We start from the raw sequence: 19,754 nt of genomic DNA, 5'->3' as shown, positions 1-19,754 counted from the left end.
GAGGTACAATTTATAAAGGTAGGCAGGCAAAGAAGTCCTAGGAGTTTGTTTTTGATGGTCATAAAAGTAGTTTCCCTCCTCTACTCGTATCTTGCTCACGATCCCGTGCACAACCAATTACTACAAACATAATGTGTGGTTAGGATGAAAAAATAAATTCAAAAGACTTCGATATCCAAACATCATAAGGCTATAATGTTGTACCTATATTGTATACATTTAAACAGGTTGGCGAGTCTATCTTCACCTGAGCATCAGGAACGAAAAAAAAAAGGATGACTTGTGCCTTTGCCACCGACCAAGACGGCGGAGGCGGCGGCGACGACGAAAACCGACACATGACGACGGAACGGAGTTGAAGTAGACATCCATCGCATGGATTGAAAACACAACAACATAACTTCTTTATTGCGGCCAATTAAAAAGGAAAAACAAGAATCTAAGGAAATTCTTCAAAATTGAATTTTTTGATAAACAAACTTAAAGGATTCATATCATTTATAAACAACATACTCGTTCCTACATATAGACTAGGCAAAGAACAAACAACAATCTGGTCAAGTGCTGCTCGATTTATCATCAAAAACAAATATCAACCAAGAAAGCTGACGTGCCATAAATTTAAATACCTACATACTAGAAAGATTATTGTATAGGTACCCAAACTCAAAACCCAACCCATGCACAGCACATACAGGTGAAGTTCTTTTTGTTGAACATAAGAAAGTTTAAAAGATAAAGTCTAGAACTTGTATGTATACGAGTAGATCTAGAGCTAGACGTCATGCCTCTTAGAGAAGCTATAGACCAATATAGAGCTGGAATGAATGCACTGTTGGATACTGGGAACTATAGGAAATACATTGATGGTTTATGTATCCAGATAAATAAACATTAGCCATCACAAATAAACATGCAACATTCTCGATAAACATGGAAGCATCATCGCTTGAAAAGATCTTCGATGCATCCAACAGTGGGCGCCATAACATTCAGACCACTTGTTGTGTTTATTAATCTTTTGTTTTTGTTGGGATAGAAAGTTGTATGCAATGTCGACTTCTATATAGAGACAAAAAACCTGTATTTTCCAAATTGTTCCATTTTTCAAGTGGCAATAATTTGGAACTGAGAACTGAAGGTTTTGTTTCTGACAATCAAAATTATTCTTCTCACTAAAACAAATTAAACTTATCAAAGTTTGTTGGTTGTAGGAAATATTTCGAATATTTTGCAACGTCTAAATTTTCAAAGACATTCTAAAATTCTGCCAAAAATAAGTATGGCCCAGGGAGGCGCTCCCCATCTACTTTTTCTTAACTTTAACCACAATTTCATTAAGATTTGAGTGAGGTGTTTGTTTGCTAATGCGGGGGTTATGATATAAGATAACACAATTAAAAATCGAAAAAGAAAACAGGGACTACGCTTACATTCACCTTAATTATTTGAGCTATTTATAGACGACATTAAAGATTTTAAGCTAAGAAAAGTTTCTATTTTCAGATTGCCCAGCATTTGAAACTCAAGCTTAGTACACGATTGCATGATATTTCAATACTGCCAGATTTTCTGCAACAAATCTCAAATAATTTTCTATAAACCATTTAAACACACAATCTTATCTTTCGAAAATGGCATAATTAAGATTGGCAGCCAACTGTGTGTCTTGGAGTGTCTTTTCTATAAAAAAAAAATTGAAAGACTTCTTGCAATAGTTTGAAGTCATCTAAATAAACATTTTTTTTTGTCAAACTATTGGACGATTGTCCGCTAAATCGCTAAATCAATATTGAATTGGATGGATGGTGTTCTTGCCAACAACAGATAGTTTTTGAGCACGAAACAACAACAAAAGTTAACATGATTTTGAATGAATTTAAAAACTACGAAAATGGAAAGAAAAAATAACAAAAAAGGCGTCATACAAAAAAAGTTGGAAAGAATTGGACGCATCAACAAAGTTTAAAAGTTATCGAGGCGATCGATGCTTATGGAATGCCATTAACGAATGTAAAGCCAAATAGTCAAATCTCCGCAAAACCTTCAATCTTAACCTTGACAAATTTGGCCAGAGATTTCCTGGAAATTATTTAAACTTATGCTGCTTTATTTTCTTTATTTTATCAAATCTATGGTTTTCAGTTCTAAAATAAATTTATAGTTTTTTTGTATTATGTATCCACTTGTCATCTTTCAAGAAGATCGTCTTTTGATGAGCCTACCAATTTTTTGTTTCCTAAAGTCTTCTAGCCGTATTAACGGACAATTTCAAATTGGAATTAAAAAAATTGTCAACAATTGTCAGTCGATTTTCTACGAAAATATTGTCTAAAATTATAATAAAATCAACCATTTTCAGTCCCGGGAACTCTCATCCAGAATTGCATGTCGCCCTTCTCACAAGCATTTAAAGAAATCGGCAAAATAACTGGAAGAAAATTCTTCGGTACTGACATTCAGAAAGATGTTCTTACTCAAAATGGCCTTGATTTAGCTAATACTCAGACAGTAACGTCACCTAAGAAGTTTCACGGTACAATAGTTTTATTAATCCTTATCTCTGTGCACCCAACATCACTTTTTCAGCAGGCAACTCCTCATATAGTCCTGGCATCTCTCCTTTTGCTTCTCCACAGCAGGCTCAAGGAATCGTCAGGAACTGACATGATACCAAATTGTATCCTATCAAAATGGAGGAATTCTTTTGATACTCTTCAATCACTGCATTTTACCTCAGATAGGATAATAGCAAAATTATTACCAATTGCAAAAAACAAATCGATTACAAGAATTTCAAAGCCTACAGCAGGCAACTCCTCATATAGTCCTGGCATATCTCCTTTTACTACTCCACAGCAGGCCCAAGAAATCGTCAGAAACTGACAGGATACCAAATTGTATCCTATCAAAATGGAGGAATTCTTTTGATACTCTTCAATCACTGCATTTTACCTCAGATAGGATAATAGCAAAATTATTACCAATTGCAAAAAAAACAAATCGATTAAAGAATTTCAAAGCCTATATCCTATATCATTGCTCTCAAGCATTGCAAAACTTTTCGAAAAAAAACACTAATAATTGAATATAATACCTAAAAATCAATTTAGATTTAGAAAAGAGTACTCTACTGAATACGCTACACAAAATTGTTCATAACTTGAAATCTGAAGAATGTACTACCTACATTAAAATAGACCTCGAGAAAGCATTTAATTTCTCTGGCACAAGGGATTGTTATAAAAATTAATAAAACTTAATTATCCCAAATATTCGAATTATATCGAATTTTTTCTAAATCGATTTTCTTCACTTTTTATACATAATACTTCTAAGATTTTCCGTTTCAAAACTTTTTAGTCGACGATTTAGAATTTAAATTACATATGACAATGGCTGCGTTCAATTTCGTGTTGGATAGGGTATCTTGGATCTTCTTGAACGAGTTGGATAGCTGTATTGAGATAGCTGTCAAAAAATAAAAGCAACTATTAGCTGTTCACAAAAAGCAGAGAAACATTTAAGCTTCAAACTCAAAATTGTTATAAAATAAAACATTTAATGGATAATTCATCTGATTTGTCGGACGATGATGAATTGATAGGTGCGTAACAATTTAATAAATAAGTCAATTTTGAAGTTTAAATAATAGATCATAATAACCTTCTAAGATTCTGAGGCAAATAGCTTCTTGATCGTCTATTATGTACAGAACATCATCAAATACAACTTCAACTAACATTTTGTATCTTTTTGTTTACCAACATATAAAAAAAAAGAGGCTGGGATGCGACCCACACTGATAACTTCCCATCCCGTCTGTCGATTTGTCTTGCTTAAAAGTTTGTCTATATGTACTCGTATCAATTTTTACCAAATTTGCGTACTATTTTTTATAGATTTTATTTTTTATGAAAAACGGACTGTTGGATTTTCATATAAAAATTACTGAATATCGAAAACAATATTTTCTGTAAAATAAAATAAGTTTGAAGATAATATTTTTAATTTTTGAAAAGCTATTTGAGTCGAAATTAAATTTTTACCAAGTTTTAGTATTGTTTTTTTTAGAGTTTTATTTTTTGTAAAAAAACCGTCGATTCGATTTTCTTCAAAATTCTATCGAATGTTGAAAACAATATTTTCTATAATATAAAATTAGTTTGAAGCCAATATTTTATAGTTTTGAAAAGATATTTGAGTCGAAAATCAATTTTTACCAACTTTTGTTAAATTTTTTTGTAGGTATTTAATTTTTTGTACAAAAACTATCAGTTCGATTTTTTTCAAAATTTAACTAAATGTTAACAACAATATTTTTTGAAAGATAAAAGTAGTTAAAAGCCAATATCTATAATTTTTGAAAAGATATTTGAGTCGAAAATCAATTTTTACGAACTTTTATAAATTTGTTTTTAAGGTTTTTATTTTTTGTAAAAAAACTGTCAATTCGATTTTTTTCAACATCTTTTAGAATGCTTAAAACAATATTTTTTATAAGATAAATAATTTTGAAGTATAACTTTCAAGTTTTTGAAAAGATATTTGAATCCATATTCAATTTTTACCAACTTTTGTTAATTTTTGTTCGGTTTTTAATTTTTTATAAAAAAAATTGTCAATTCGATTTTGTTCAAAATTTTACTGAATGTTAACAACAATATTTTTTGAAAGATAAAAGTAAATTAAAGCCAATATCTCAAAGTTTTGAAAAGATATTTGAGTCGAAAATCAATTTTTACCAACTTTTATTAATTTTTTTTTTAGGTTTTTATTTTTTTGTAAAAAAAACTGTCAATTCGATTTTCTTCAAATTTTTACTGAATGTTGAAAACAATATTTCTTATAAGATAAAATAAGTTTGAAGCCTAAATTTTAAGTTTTTGAAAAAATATTTGAATCGATATTTAATTTTTACGAACTTTGAGTAATGTTTTTTTTAGATTTTTATTTTTTATAAAAAAAACTGTCAATTCGATTTTTCTCAAAATTTTATCAGATTTCAAAAACATTATTCTCCGTTGCTCAAAATTGTTTTGGAGATGAAATCATATGTTAGTCGTTAAATTTAGGAGGTGACAAATTTTTTTTTCAGTTTTTTTGATTTAGAAAAAAAACCGTTATATCGATTTTTTTCAAAAAATATACCTGTTTGGTATCACGTTACAATATATAATATACAATTTAATTCAAGTCTCTAGCGTTTTTGGTTCGTAAGATATTTAGGGTTAACCAAAATTTTCACCTTTTTTTTAAACTGCTATGGTAAAAAAACCTCCCACGCAATTTTCTTGAGAGCCCTTTCTGCATCTTTCTGCCTTATTATCTGTATAACAAAATTTATTTGAAGTCGATATCTCTTCTGGTTCTTGAGCTATGGACGACGAAAAAAACGTCGCGAACGTACGTACACACGCACGCACAGACATCTTTCTAAAAATCTTTTATTTCGACTCTAGGGACCTTGAAACGTCGAGAAATGTCAAAATTTTCAATTTGACAAATCGGACCCATTACAATAACTTCCTATGGGAAGTTAAAAACGTAAAATCAGTTTTCAAGTTTCTTGAAATTCAATAGTGTGTTGAATCAGCTGTTCTGTCAGATACCTGCAAATTCCAGAAATTTTCGATTTCTTTGCATTCCTTTTTTTGACATCTCAGATTTTTTTGATCAGCTGTTATTTTACACGTAAAATACTAACACGAAGGTATCTGGATACACTATTGAGATTGAACTCCGATTCCTGACCGGAATCGAGTAGAATTAAGCTCATTTCAACTCGATTCAGATATATAAAGAATTGAACACCATATGTTAATTTAGTAGTCTACAAACAAACCCCTTTCTTGAAGTTTATATTTTATATCAAAACTACTATTGTTAGATGAACTTATTTTATAAAATCTCAATTTCCAGTTGTTTTCTTACCATTTCTTCTTGACAATTGTCCATTTTATTAGATTTAGTTAGTTTTTTTTGCTGAAGTTAATTTTAACTTTTGATGTTCACAAAACTTTCTTCTACTTATGTTTTTTGTATTATAATTCTGACAGGTCTTCTTTCAGTTGTACCAATTTTAAAATACAAAAATTTCGCTACTGCCGATGGGTTTTCTTGGCAATTTACTATTGTACTATATATTTTATAGAATGCCAAAAAATCACGTATACTGTACCTTGGTATAATTTTGCTTTCAATACATAAAGTATATCTGCAAAAACACTTATTATATATGTATTCGGATAACAGGGTTGATAAACCAGCCAAGTCCACCAGTTCAATGTAAATCTTAAAGGAGTATATTTCTATTCCTTAAGCAATCAAATACAAAGCAAGGATATTTACATAGATTCAAGGTCAACACACTGCCAGTGCTGCAAAGCAATCAAATCAAATTAAAGCTAAATTAATTAATTAAAGTAAACGAAACACCCTTACAGCTTTAACATAGCCTGGATGTTCGATACCATTTTATTTATCAGTTAAGTTTGAGCTCTTATCATCCATTTTTGTTTGTATTTTCATTTCAGTGAGCAGGTTCATACGACATAAGGGACTTGAAAGTTAGGCAAGTTTCTAGTATCTGATTGGCCAACTGCCAAAGAACTACTTTCCAATTAAGGCAACTTTAATGAAAATTTGACTGGAAAGTTAGTCAGGAAAAATCTCCCTAACTATTTAGTCAAGTTGACTTCTGTCAAATTGACAGTTGATAATGTTTTTTTATTCAACTGAAAGTTCAGCTTAAAAAATATTGTCTACAAAAACTCCTCAGGCTTGTACCTTGCCTGAGGAGTATTTTGTAGACAATATTTTGTTGGTACTTCTCGTACAATGAACTTTAAGTAGAGGTTTGCGAAGTAAAGTTCCGAATTTGAAATGCATGACACTTGAAAAACTAGTTGCCTTGCTCAAAATTTACCTTCGAAAAGTGGAGTTGACTGCAAATGAAGTCTCTTATGTTGCTTGAACCTGCCCAATCTCCTTAACTATTAAGTGACGTTTACTTCTGTCAAATTGACAGTTCATCGTGTTTTTTCATTCAACTGAAAGCTGAACTTTTTTACTCTATGATTTATTTATTTTCTGCAAAACTTCATCTAATCTTCAGTGTAAAAGGATTCTTTGTCAAATTGAAAATGCAATAAGTAATATTACTTTACATTACAAAATAGGACTTGTAACTAGCCTGAGGAGCGTTTTGTAGAGAATAATATTTTAAGTAGTTTTTGTACGATGACTTGAAGGTAGAAGTCATTGAAGTAAAGTTCCAAGTTTGAAATTTACGTCGCTTGAAAACTAACCAGTTGTCAAAATGTGCGTTTCAAAAATGCAGTTGGCTGCAAATGAAGTCCCTAAGTCCAAAATTAAAGAAAAATATTGTTAAGTAGCTTTTGAATTTTTATAGTTTGCATACTTTTGAAAAAAGACGTTGTAAATTATAATATCCTCCATGCAGGTATAAACTTTGATCTTTTTAACCAAATTTCGGAAGGAAGCATTAAAATAGCTATAGGTGATCCTGAACATGTGCATAATCAACCCCTATAAAATTCAAAAAAGGATGTGGTTGCTCATGTTAAACTAAAGTGGTTTCGTTTCTTGAATGTAATTTTCATCGATGTTATTGTATTCTTCCCTAAAAAGGGATGGTTTGCTTCAATGTGTTCGAGTATATTGAAAACTTCCCTGCATTTTTAATATAACAATGAAATATTCATTTTACATAAAAGGACAATATATAAAAATTTACATTGTACACATGTACACCAATTTCTATCTATGTACATATTTACATAGTACCTATAAATAATAAGTGATCAACAACAAAAACTAAAAAGTATGCCGATGGGAAAAATGAAAAATGATGACTGAACTAAAGTTAGAAACGTCTACAACAAAACTATCTAGGTACGTACGCGTTTGCAATAATGCTGACCTGACCTCGTTAACAATGTTATTATTCGAATGAATAACGAATATTTCTTTTTGTTGTTGTTCAATTTTTACATTGTTACTGTTTTTTTTTTACATAATGAAGCTATTCTCTCTTTGCTCCTCACAGAACCATCCATCGTTACACTTATCGAAGTGATTTGCATATATACGAGTATTGAAAACATTGACAAGCTTTTGAATAGCAAAGGAAAGCAGAAAATTTTGGGGTGGTGGCTGGAAGGTTTAGGTACTGGTAGCTGGTGGATGCTATGAAATGATTATGGAAAGACGAAAAAACACATAAATAGCTGAATAAAATATTCGGGATAAAAAATTCCATTCGGTGAAAGAACAGACACAGAGACTAGAATAGCTTCACACATGAGCTGGAAGCTTGAAGCTGGAACTTAAACTAACCAAGTTGAGTTGGCAATGTGGTTGTTTTTGTTGTTAACTTTTTTTTGAAAACAATTTGTGGTTCATGCAAAGCAATAAAAATAAATCTGGTACCTAAAAAAAAATAGGAATGTTTTTCTTATTGTGATGTTGGGAAAAACTTTTGACTGTGTTTATGTTTTTTGTGTTGTTTATATCTAAATAAGTTTTCTTTTTTTCTTTAACTACAAAAGTTGACTTTAACTTACTTGTAAGTTAGATATGTAGGTACTTCGATATTATATGGATGTTTTCTTGAAAGTAATTGGAAAAAAAACAGACGATAAAATATGATACTTGGAGAGTAGAAATCTTTAAAAATGTAATGTAGTTATCGAATCACCCTCTACACTTTGCCAAAAAGCCTAATAAATCATTGTAACATTGTAATTTTATGACATCAACTTAAAAAAAAAAGATTATTTTATTTACATGAAAATTTATTGTTTGGAACACATAACCGGATTTTAATATCCAAAAATTATTACTTATTTGATTTTAGTACAACCTATGTACATTAAGTAGGAGCTCAAGTTTCAAAGGCAAAACGTTGCAATTAGCAGACAGGAACGGAAAAAGCAGCTATTTTTAGAACCGTATGAAGACTTAATGCAGTAGAGGATTCTTAAATAGGAAGCGGTATAGTGCATCGGTATTTAGCTGCATAAGAATTTTAATTAAATGTAAAATGAAGGCAAATCAATTAATTTGTTGTTGATCTACTTTTTAACATTGATATTGTGCAAAACTGAAAAAAGGAGGCCCCCTAAACTGCACCAATTGTAGAGGAATCAGTCTCGTTAGGTTATTTCATATTTATTAATTCATCTCCACATTAAGATTACAACTTTATTATCTGTGGAGGCTTTATAAAATATGTTAGAGCGTTCAAGAACTTTAAATTTAGTAGATACTAAAAATATAATTTTAAAACAACAGTTTACAATATACAATTTTTTTAAATTTTTTTTATTAATTATAACCCTAAGCATCATTGGTCAGATGCGTTAAAAGACGATATTTGAATGCGTTTGTGTTAATTATTTTTCTAATTTTAATAGGTTAAGTTAGGTTAGGTTAAGTTATAGTGGCTGTCCAAGATGGAAACGGACACACATAGGCCAGTTTAATGGCCCATTGTGATACCACATGAATCTTGAGGCTTCCTCCTAAGCTCAATGTAACCAGCTTGAGTCCCTTACGAAACGTGAGAGGCTGATTATACCGATATGATTTAGATCATTAAAGAAGAATTCTCCTAGGTTATTCTTGCGTTTTCGAGCTAGAGCAGGGCATGTGCAGAGAAGATGAAGAACCTTTTTTTCCTCTTCCTCGTCCATACAGCTTCTGCAAAAGTCATTTGAGAATACGCCTAGTCTCGTGGGGTGCTTTCCTTTTAGACAGTGTTCGGTTATGACACCTATTTTACAGCTTATATAAGATCTGCGTAGAGAGAGCAAGCACCTTGAACGTTTTAAATCCAGTGTTGGCCAGATGTTTTTTGTGACTTGACACGTGGTGATGTTGTTCCACTTGAAGCCTACCCTCCGAACAGCGTCTTGCATTAGCAGCAGTTTACAAATAGCGATTGGTATGCCTGTACCTGCCAAACGTGGTAGGATGGGCAGTACTGTACCGTTCCTGGCGAATTCATCTGCCTTACAGTTACCTGGAATGTCTCTATGGCCCGGCACCCAGCAAAGGTGAATATTAAACTGTTGCGCCATCATAAGAGATGATCGACAGTTATGGACTGTTATAGAGTTTGTAGAGACAGAGTCCAGATTTTTTTTTTTTTAAATATTCACAAGCACTCAAGGGGTTATTAGTACCCTTTATATGTTTATATTTAAACACAGTGCGAGCGTTAGGAATATAGGGAAGGATTTAAAAGGAGATACCGGTGCACATTGGTCTTAAAGTTCTGAACTTCAAAATGGGAGGGAAAAACAGAATTGGCCAAAGAATTCCACATTCTCGATGTGCGATTTAAGAAAGAATCTCTGTACTTGACAGTACGCCCGAAATTGAGCTCAAGGGTAAACTGATGAGCATTCCTAGAAGTGCGAGTATGACGGCTGAATTGTTTAAGGGGTGGAATGCAACTGGCTAATTCGACAGCACATTGTTTGTAAAAATATCTATAAAATAACGAAAGGCATGAAACATTGCGACGGTGTTCTAGCGATGTAAATGTTTCGATTATAGTTCTGTCGCCTATCATTTTTAAAGCCCTTTTTTGAATTCTATCCAAGAGATTTAGACTTGGTTTGGGGGCACCTGCCCAGATATGTGAATTATATTCAAGCTTTGGACGGATAAAAGCTTTGTAGATTATAGCCAGATCAGAAGGGGTGAAAAATTTCTTGCATCTTCGGAGAAATTCTAAGCACCTGGCAGCATTTTTGGCGATATTGAATATGTGATCATTCCATAAGATGTGATCTGTGATATTCATACCGAGTACTGAAAGTTGATTAGTTTCCTGGACGCAAGTGCCGCTCATGGATAGCGGCATCGGGGGTGGGTTACGCTTTAACGACAGGAGACAGCATTGAGTTTTCGAAGCATTAAATTCTACACGGTTTTTGATTCCCCATTGGACAATGCTGTCAAGATAAGAATTTAATGAGCTGATCATACGCTGCCGTTTAAATTCCACATCCGAAGGCATGGCTATCAGAGAAAATACGGATATCTTTTAGAGTACACACCTCCACCAACCCCTTCTTTTGTTTTTGACCCATCTGTGTAAAAATGGATGGACTCATCCTCCAAAAATGTCCTATCCTCCCAAAAAGATCTGGGAGAATTTTAATTGGATTCCTTTTATATATGGAGGGTTGACAAAAGGAATTTTGTATCTCCTCGAAAATAAGACCAGATCGGTTTTGTGTGGGTTAACACACATCAGTCTACACCGATCAGCCCAAAATATTAGTCTGTCCAAGGCATTTTTTAAGAGTTCTTTTAGGATGTTAAGATGCTTTCCTGAAACTGCTATAGCAACGTCGTCCGCATAGGCTATCACTCTGAAACCCTCTGCATCCAGACTAGTAAGTATTCACCGCTAGGTTCCAGAGGAGAGGGGGTAGAACACCACCTTCCGTTGTCTCTCTACTAACGAATCGTCTACCAGAAGAGTTGCCCAGTTTTGAGTTAATTATTCTGCTAGTAAGCATTAAATGAATTAACTCCCGAAGCGAACTCTCTACATTTGGAGATATTAGTGCAGATGTGTCCACGTTGTTAAAGGCACCTTCGATGTCAAGGAAAGCAACGATAGTGAACTCTTTATGATGGAGAGAATATTCGACGGTGCGTACTAAAGTGTGTAACGCTGTTTCCACCGATTTACCTTTACAGTAGGCATATTGGGACGAAGACAGAAGTCTTGTATCGATACTTGCCCTTAAATGGATATCAATCAATCTTTCCAAGGTCTTAAGAAGGAATGATGATAGACTTATAGGTCGTAGATCTTTAGGATTGACTTGCGATCATTCACCTGCTTTGGGTATAAAAACAACTTTAACTTCTCTCCATGCGGAGGGAACATGGACCAGGTAAAGACGGCTGATAAAAATTGCCTCAATGATTGGTGCCATTATGTCAGAAGTCTTTTGTAACTCGGTTGGTATTATTCCATCTGGTCCTGCAGATTTAAATGATTTGAAGCTGATGAGAGCCCATTGTAGCTTATCCCTTGTGATTAGACTTTGTGGATATGTTGTATTTGAACTTGAACGTATATAATTGTTGCAAGTTTCGGTAAGAGAACTACCAGGAAAGTGAGTGTCCAATTGTAAGTTCAGCTTGGCATAGCTGGACTAGTTGAAAAAATTTTCCGTAACCTAGAGGTTTCAGAAGTTTCTTCTATCGTGCCACAGAAGGATCGCCAAGAAGATCGCTTAGATTTCCTTAGTGCCTTTTTGTAGATTCTTAGGGATTCTTTGTAAGAGTCCCAGTGAGAGGCTAGTCTTGCGGCTTTGGCCCGGTTGAAAAGTTTCCTGCATTCTTTCCTGAACGAGTCAAGCTCTGAGGCCCACCATTGTGGTTTCCTCTTTCTTCTTATGTGTATAAGTTTATAAGTTGTAATAGGTAGTAAGTTCCATAATTGAGTGGCATGGACAAAAAATGTACGTTCAGATTGTAGGCAAGCAAATATTGGCTGGATCTGTACAACAGTTCTTAGCGAGTTTGAAAAAGTTAATTGGTTGTGGAAGCAATCAGGTTGCCGAGACGATTTGATGGATCTCCATCAAATGACAAGAAGTGTGGAAAGAGAAGCAGAAGTTGTGGGGCTGAACATTATTTTCGGCAAAACAAAAATGATCAGCCTCGGAACCCGACCATCCTCTCAAATAAATATTTTCTCACAACCGGTGGAAAAAGTGGAGAGCTTTCAGTCAGGAACGAACAAGACGTCATCGACCGCATCGGCAAAGCAAAAGCGACTTTCGGTATGTTGTCGAAAATTTGGAGGAATAACTCTATCAGCTTAAAGTCAAAGCTACGACTGTTACGCACAAATGTCGAATCTGTGATTCTTTATGAGTGCAGCACTTGGAAGGTTACTTCAGCCATTACAAGAAAGCTGAAGGTAAAAATCTTGCCTGCACTAGAATTCAAGCGCTCAAAATGCTTGCAAAATCTAAGAAGATCGATAGCAAGCAGATCGCATATAAGCTCAATATCCGGGGTCATAATCGGGCACTGTCTAATAGAAAAGCACGCCACGCAGCTAGGCGTATTCTCAAAAGATTTTTGTAGAAGCTAATCTAATTCTTCACCTAATCTGTACACGCCTTGCTCCAGCTTAAAAAGTCAAAAATTACCTAGAAAAATTGTATAAGTTTTATTAGTTCTACTAGGTAAAAATAAATTGCATTCATAGGTTTAGGTATTGCCTTGAAAATATTAGCAAGTTGCTCGGACTTCTTAGGGTCAAATGTTGATCTAGAAATCAGCTTCCAATAATCATTGCACTTACATCTTAATTTAATTAAAATCTAGTGACTTTTTATTTCTCTTATAAGAAGATAACAAAATAGATTTCTCAAAACACAAAAATGTGTAGGTAGGACAATCCTCAATTTATGAGAAATTTTAAAATTGTTTTGATCCTTGTTTTTATTTAAAGTTAAATTTAAAACTAAGACATCGTCTACCTACACTTGAAAAAAAAGGAGTAATAAAACTATACCGATAATAATGAACCTTTATTTTTACCCTGTGCACTATTCTTCTATCCTTCAAAAACCTATTAGTCTGTAGGATTAAAAAGCTAGAAAATAATCCAACAAAAATCAGAAGAACCTTAAGACAAATATATCTGAAGTGTGTGTGTGAAAGAAAAACGATGAACGTTCAAACTTCGTCGTCTTGTTTTCGTTGTCGTTGTCGAACAACACAACACACAACTCTTTTCCACTGAGCTGAGCGTTAGTGTCGTTGAACTTTAGAGCAATGCTGAAGTTGATGCTGTTGTTGTTGTTTTGTGTATATATTTTCATTATGCTAGAATCATTTACTGAAAAGTCATTATAGCATCCAGCTAGAAGCGAGAAAAACCCACCCACATTTTTCAGTCGTAGGTTGGTAGGTAGGTTAACTAAAATGGTCTCTACCTACCTAGGTTTGATTTTTTCCAAATTGTAGGTATTGCAAAAATATACCTATATCCATAGATGATAAAGGAGTAAAAACACAAATAGTAGGATAGATAGTTATAGGAATATATGTAGGTACTTACGAACTGTGACCAATTTAGGATCAAAATCAGTGACTTTTCTGTCCAACAAGTCAATCTTAGCTTTAATGCCTCTCGTTCGATCGCCAACATTTTGTAGCTCCTTATTGAGATTATGAAAAATGTCACTGGCAATTATAACCAAAGAAGCTAACTGCCTCAGTGCATTGCTTAGAGTAATATTACTGATCGATTCCAGTTCATAGCCAGTTACTATTGGCGGAGTTTGATTTATAGTTACAGCAGCATCTTCATCTTCATCGTCTTCCACATCAACATTATTTTCATCTTCATCTTCGTCAGCATCATCATCATCATCGCCATCACCATCATCATCATTGTCTACTGTCTTGAGTTTGTTTGAGGCTTGTTGTAAGCTATTGCTCCCGCCATTGCATGAGGAATAACAATCAATGCCAGCACCATAACCGGATCTCTTGTTGCTGCTGCTTGTTAGGAATTCCTTTAATTCATCCTCGTCGTCATTTTGTTCTCTGTATTCTTCTCTTTCGTGTCGATTGTTGGATTTGTGTCGTTCCTCCATAGATGAAACTCCTGCTCGGCATCTCGATGGATGTCTGGGTCTGTTTGCTGGCGGAATTGGTGCACTCGAATCAACTTCATCGTCAACTACCTCGATATCAATGTCTGCAGAATAGCTGAAGCTGCTTAGCGAGTTGGTTTTGCCATTGCAGCAGCTTCCAATTATACCTTTGCTTTTGCTGCTGGTGTTGTTGTTATTGTTGTTGTTGTTGTTATTGATGCCAGCAGCATCAGTGTTGCAACATTGTTGCGTATACTTCTGGTGCTGTTTGGTAGAGTTCACTCCAACTCCAATTCCTGTACAACAACAATTGGTGGTAGAAGTAGAAGATGGTGGACTATGCAAAGAAGAGGAAGAGGCATCATCTTGGTGGTTGTAAAGTGTTGCAGCATTGCTGCTAACAGATGGTTCAACACTTGCTACAACAGCATTGGAATGCACAAGAACTCGGGTTGTTGTTGTTGTGGCAACAGAAGAGGTGGCTATGGAGGCAGTGTTTGGGTTTTGGCTTTGGGTGGTTTTTTGGCGAGAGACAACGACCGCACCCGTTGTCCTTGGACGATGGTCAGAATTGCGAGTGCCATGAGAGCGCGACAGATAGGTTGGTTGGATAACGCGTTGTACGAATGGCATTATTTAATCACCTCTTCTTAACTAACATCAACTCATTATTATAGACAGAACTTTAAGAGCATCTATTAAACATAGCACTAGTTTTCAAGAACTCAACTCACAAAACTAAATCTCACGATTTACCCTTCTATCCACTTGAAGCTCTTGTTTAAAAAAAAAAACTACTCCCCACTGATTTGATTTTTGTGTGCTGATTCCTGGGATTCGGTTCGTGGTAGTGTAGCCGTAGCAGCAGCACCTTTTCACTTCTTCATTCTTAACAAATAACTAGAAAACGAGAGGAGGGAATACAAAATATTTAAACAAAAAAAAACCAAACGAACACGGAGCACGGAACGGACAGAGCAACAACGAGGCGAACGAAATGACAAAAACTGGAATAACTACTTTTTTTCCTGCGTCTTTTCCCGGAGTGAGCCGGACGGAGTGACTGTCGGCATCTGCTGTGTGTGAATTATAATTATAGGCAGAGCAAAGGGCTCTAGATTGGGTTACGTTTTCTTGCACTGCACGAAGGATTGGTTAGGACGACATAAACATAGGTATGTAGGTATTACCTCTAGGAGGAAGATACGACTTATTCCTATTGTTGTTTTCTTTTTTGAGACTTGGTTAAGTTTAAAGTAACTTTTGTTATGAAAACATTTTCAAATTGATGTGGAGATGAAAAACCAAAAGCCCAACCCAAGTTGGATAGTTACGAAATGAAAAGACTAAACTGACAACACAGAATCTCACATTCGCCGGTTGTTGTTTTCTTTTTGTTATTTTGAAACGAAAATAAATATAAATAAATAAGTCGGAGGACACACGACGACAACGTAACGTACAACACGCACTACCGGCTAGGCTGGTAATGTTCGATTGATGAATGAAAAATACAGCAAACAAATGCAGTGTGGAGGAATACGAAACACGAAAGTTGTGCGACGGAGAGAGAGAGAGTAATAAATGTCAACTAAAAAAGAACAGGAGAAGAGCGACTCTCTTCAAATGATTGCATATTCAGCTATGGGAATGAAGTTGCGGAATTGTATTCCGCAGTTCCTGCTAAATTTCACATTTGACAGATGATCAGTTGTGTCCAGCGTTACCACTTTACTTCAATTGAAGTAGATCTACTTTTTTTCAAATAAATTTAAAATCTACTTCCTACTTCGCACCATCATCAAAATATTGAAATCTACTTCATTTTCAGTATCTGGTTTTTTACCTACTTCAATTTTAATAAAAATAGACAGAATCTTCTCCTTTTTTCTCTCACTCTTGTATGTAGTCTAAAACTTTCTAGAGAATTGAAAATCGCTTGAGTATTTTCATTTGCAGTTAAGTTACGTATTATCTAGTGTATTCTAGTGTAACCCTTTTGTCATTTTCGACATACATGAAAGGGTCTAGAAAGACCTTTATCATAATTTCTAGTAAAAATGGGTTGTTGAAAATGTCTAGGCCGTATTTCAATAACAACGACTTGATTTCAATAGACGAAAACTATTTATTGTTTTTGTTTCGTTTTCAAAGCTTATCGATCTCCCAAACAAATTTACATAGTTTGATTTTGTAAATATCTTTATCTATCATACATAAAGGGCCTGTATTGCAATTTTTGCGTTCGTATACAAATTCGAATTCGAGATTTTAATTAAACATAACATTACGACGGTAGAGAAGATGAAAAAAGTGGTCCCCTGATTTTTTCAAAGTAAGAATAACATTTGTTTCAATACAAATTTGTATGGTCAAAAATCGATAATTCGATTTTTGGTTTAAAAACAAATCGATAGATTTTTTTAAATTCTTGCTAAAATTTGTGTTCTTAGTTTAGCTTCTTCCAATATACAAAATATATAAAGGCTATCCCATCCCAGCTAGAACCGTTATTTTGTTTTTGAGTTTTCTCAAGAACTAAGATATTTTTTTTCTGCCAAAAATATCATTGTTTTTATTTTCAATTTAAGAACGAATATTATTTTTTTCGAAATTTGATTTCTTGAAAATGGGTTATCATTTTTAAAAAAATTGAAATGCCAGTCGTCTAATTATAAGTTCAAAATTATATACCAAAAATATTATTAAACTGAAATTCAAAAACGATTTTAAAACGCAAATTAAAATTTTTTTTATTTTTACTTGAGAAACCAAATGGCATTTACATTTTTGAAAACAAACGTTTTTGCAGGTACGTTTTAATTCAATACAGGAAATAGTTTTACACAGACATTTTTGAATACATGAGCGAGTTCATGCGAACCAGTCGTGCATTTTATTTTTTTCTGTTTGTTAATGTTTTAAGTTGTGCCCTAGTCTTATTTTGGATTTGATTGTTTGTTTTCAATATGAAAAGATATTTTCAAGTTTGTCCAAAAACAAAGATGAAAGGTTTTTTGATGTACTAAAATTGTAGTACGATTACAATAATAACTATTTCTTGAAGAACTCGTCATTTGCAATAAAAACATCCTAAAGTCATTTGATATGACCAACACGAGCCCAATCTTTGCTTTTTCGTTGCTAACAACCAAGATTTAATTTAAGAAATGTTACATTAACATATTGAAGGATATGATATGGAGCCTTAAATAATTATTTTTTTTTCTATTTTTTTTATTGAAATACTGTAAAATAAAAATATGAAAAAGTTAATTTTTGAAATCTACTTCCATTTTTCTCAATCTACTTCACTTTTTTCCTAAAATCTACTTCCACTTTTTTTTTATAAGTGGTAACGCTGGTTGTGTCGTTTACGTTTAGTTATTTTTTAAGCTACCTTTTTTTAGTACTTTACTTTTTGTCTATATTGTATTGAATGCTTTTGAAAAACAGGGTAAACAAAATTCCTGGGAAGAAATAGCAGGAAATTTGTACATATGTTAATTGGGCTTTTCTGTTTTTGCAATTGTTATTGTATATTCATTTCCCAACATTCAGTTGGTTGATTTCCAAATTATTCAAGGATATTTCTTTATTGAACTAATAATTTAATTTCGTCATTTTGGAAAAAACTTTTTTTTTCTTTAATTGAATTTTAAATGTTTTATATTGTACCTATTATATTAAATTAAATTAGGTATTGTCTGTTAAGCTTAGTTCAGCTATTTAAACAGTTTACTAATTTTTAAAAATTATTAAATTTATCTTTTTAACACGTTTTCTTACAATTAATACAAATTTTTAAAAATAATATAGCGGATCTTTTTAAATATGTCAGTTTCAACATTATTTGGAAGTTCATTGACGATTTGTAATCCTTTATAAAATAGCATGTTGAGTTTTTAAATTTCTAAAATATTGCACATTGAAGTTATCATTTGTTCTTACGTTATACGGTTAATAATCTTCTACTAAGACAACTAATTAACATATTGTTTTTCATTTAAAATATAAAAATTAGTGTATTAACAACAATTGTTTATCTAATATTTAACCATTTGAGCATATCTAATATTCTTTGATAGGTGTATTTCTGTTACAGTTTAGAAATGAACGCATTTCCTTATTTTGTAACTTTACCATCAATATTATTGCTGGACAATACACCAAGTGGGGTCATACAAATGTTGGCAATATCCTCCTCTTTAATTATTGTGTACAAAATTCGTTCAACATGGCCCGATAACGATCGCTATTGACTGTAACGGCCACTCCTTGCTCATTTTCGAAGAAAAATGCCTCAATTATGCCTCTGGACCAAAATCTGAACCAAACAGTGAATCGTTTTGGGTGTATCGGTTTTCAATGTGCGGGTTTTCTGTGCCCCAAATGCGACAATTTTGCTTGTTTAATACCCGCCAAGATCAAAAAAAGGTTCATCTGGAAAGATTATTATTTTGGCAAAATCGGCATCTTCTCTAAGCGTTGTTCCCAACGTTGTTTAAGCGTATACACAACCATATTCGTTCAGCGGAAGGATAAAACTAATTATCTGTCAAAACAGACATGAGCTAAGTGTTACCATTCACGAAAGGTGGTTCGAGGCGGGTCATGGCACAATTCATGCGTCTAAACTCGTTTCTGATATCCAATGGAATAAATCAAAACAACAATGCACAGGTGCTGTTCTGGTTGATTTGAAAAAGGCCTTTGACACCGTATGGTTAGAGGGTCTTTACCTAAAACTGAGCAGGCTTGGCATAAGCAAGCTATTGTTGTATATACTTTATGATATGCTTAACGGTAGAAAGTTTGTTGTCAAAAGTGGCAATGTAAATTCTGCCACAGCATTCTTAATTTAAAAATGGTCTTGAACAGGGTGAATTCGCCTATTCTCTTCAGCATTTACACCAGCGATCTAATATGTAGTGTTACAAAGGCAATTGCGTACGCCGACGATATAATTGCGTACAGAACGGCCAGAAAGGTTGAGGTTATTAGAATTCGCTTGCAGCGTGATTTCGATAAGATTCAGCGATATTGCGACGACTGGAAACTGAACATAAATGTCCAGAA

At 33.5% G+C, this 19,754-nt stretch overlaps 1 protein-coding gene across 1 annotated transcript in view; it reads right to left on the bottom strand.

Moving 5' to 3' along the window:
* LOC129938601 (serine-rich adhesin for platelets) overlaps window positions 1–16,174 on the bottom strand; it is a 151,312-nt gene extending 135,138 nt beyond the window's left edge. The window contains exon 1 of the mRNA XM_056046263.1: window positions 14,135–16,174. Within this exon, the coding sequence (XP_055902238.1) occupies window positions 14,135–15,308 (1,174 nt within the window). The 5' untranslated portion in view covers window positions 15,309–16,174. The remainder of the gene's footprint in view (window positions 1–14,134) is intronic.
* Window positions 16,175–19,754: the final 3,580 nt, after the last annotated feature.

Source organism: Eupeodes corollae, chromosome 1 (genome assembly GCF_945859685.1).
Source record: "Eupeodes corollae chromosome 1, idEupCoro1.1, whole genome shotgun sequence".
NCBI lineage: Eukaryota > Metazoa > Arthropoda > Insecta > Diptera > Syrphidae > Eupeodes > Eupeodes corollae.
Note: the sequence above shows the minus strand (reverse complement) of the source record. Positions and strands in the feature narration are given on the sequence as shown.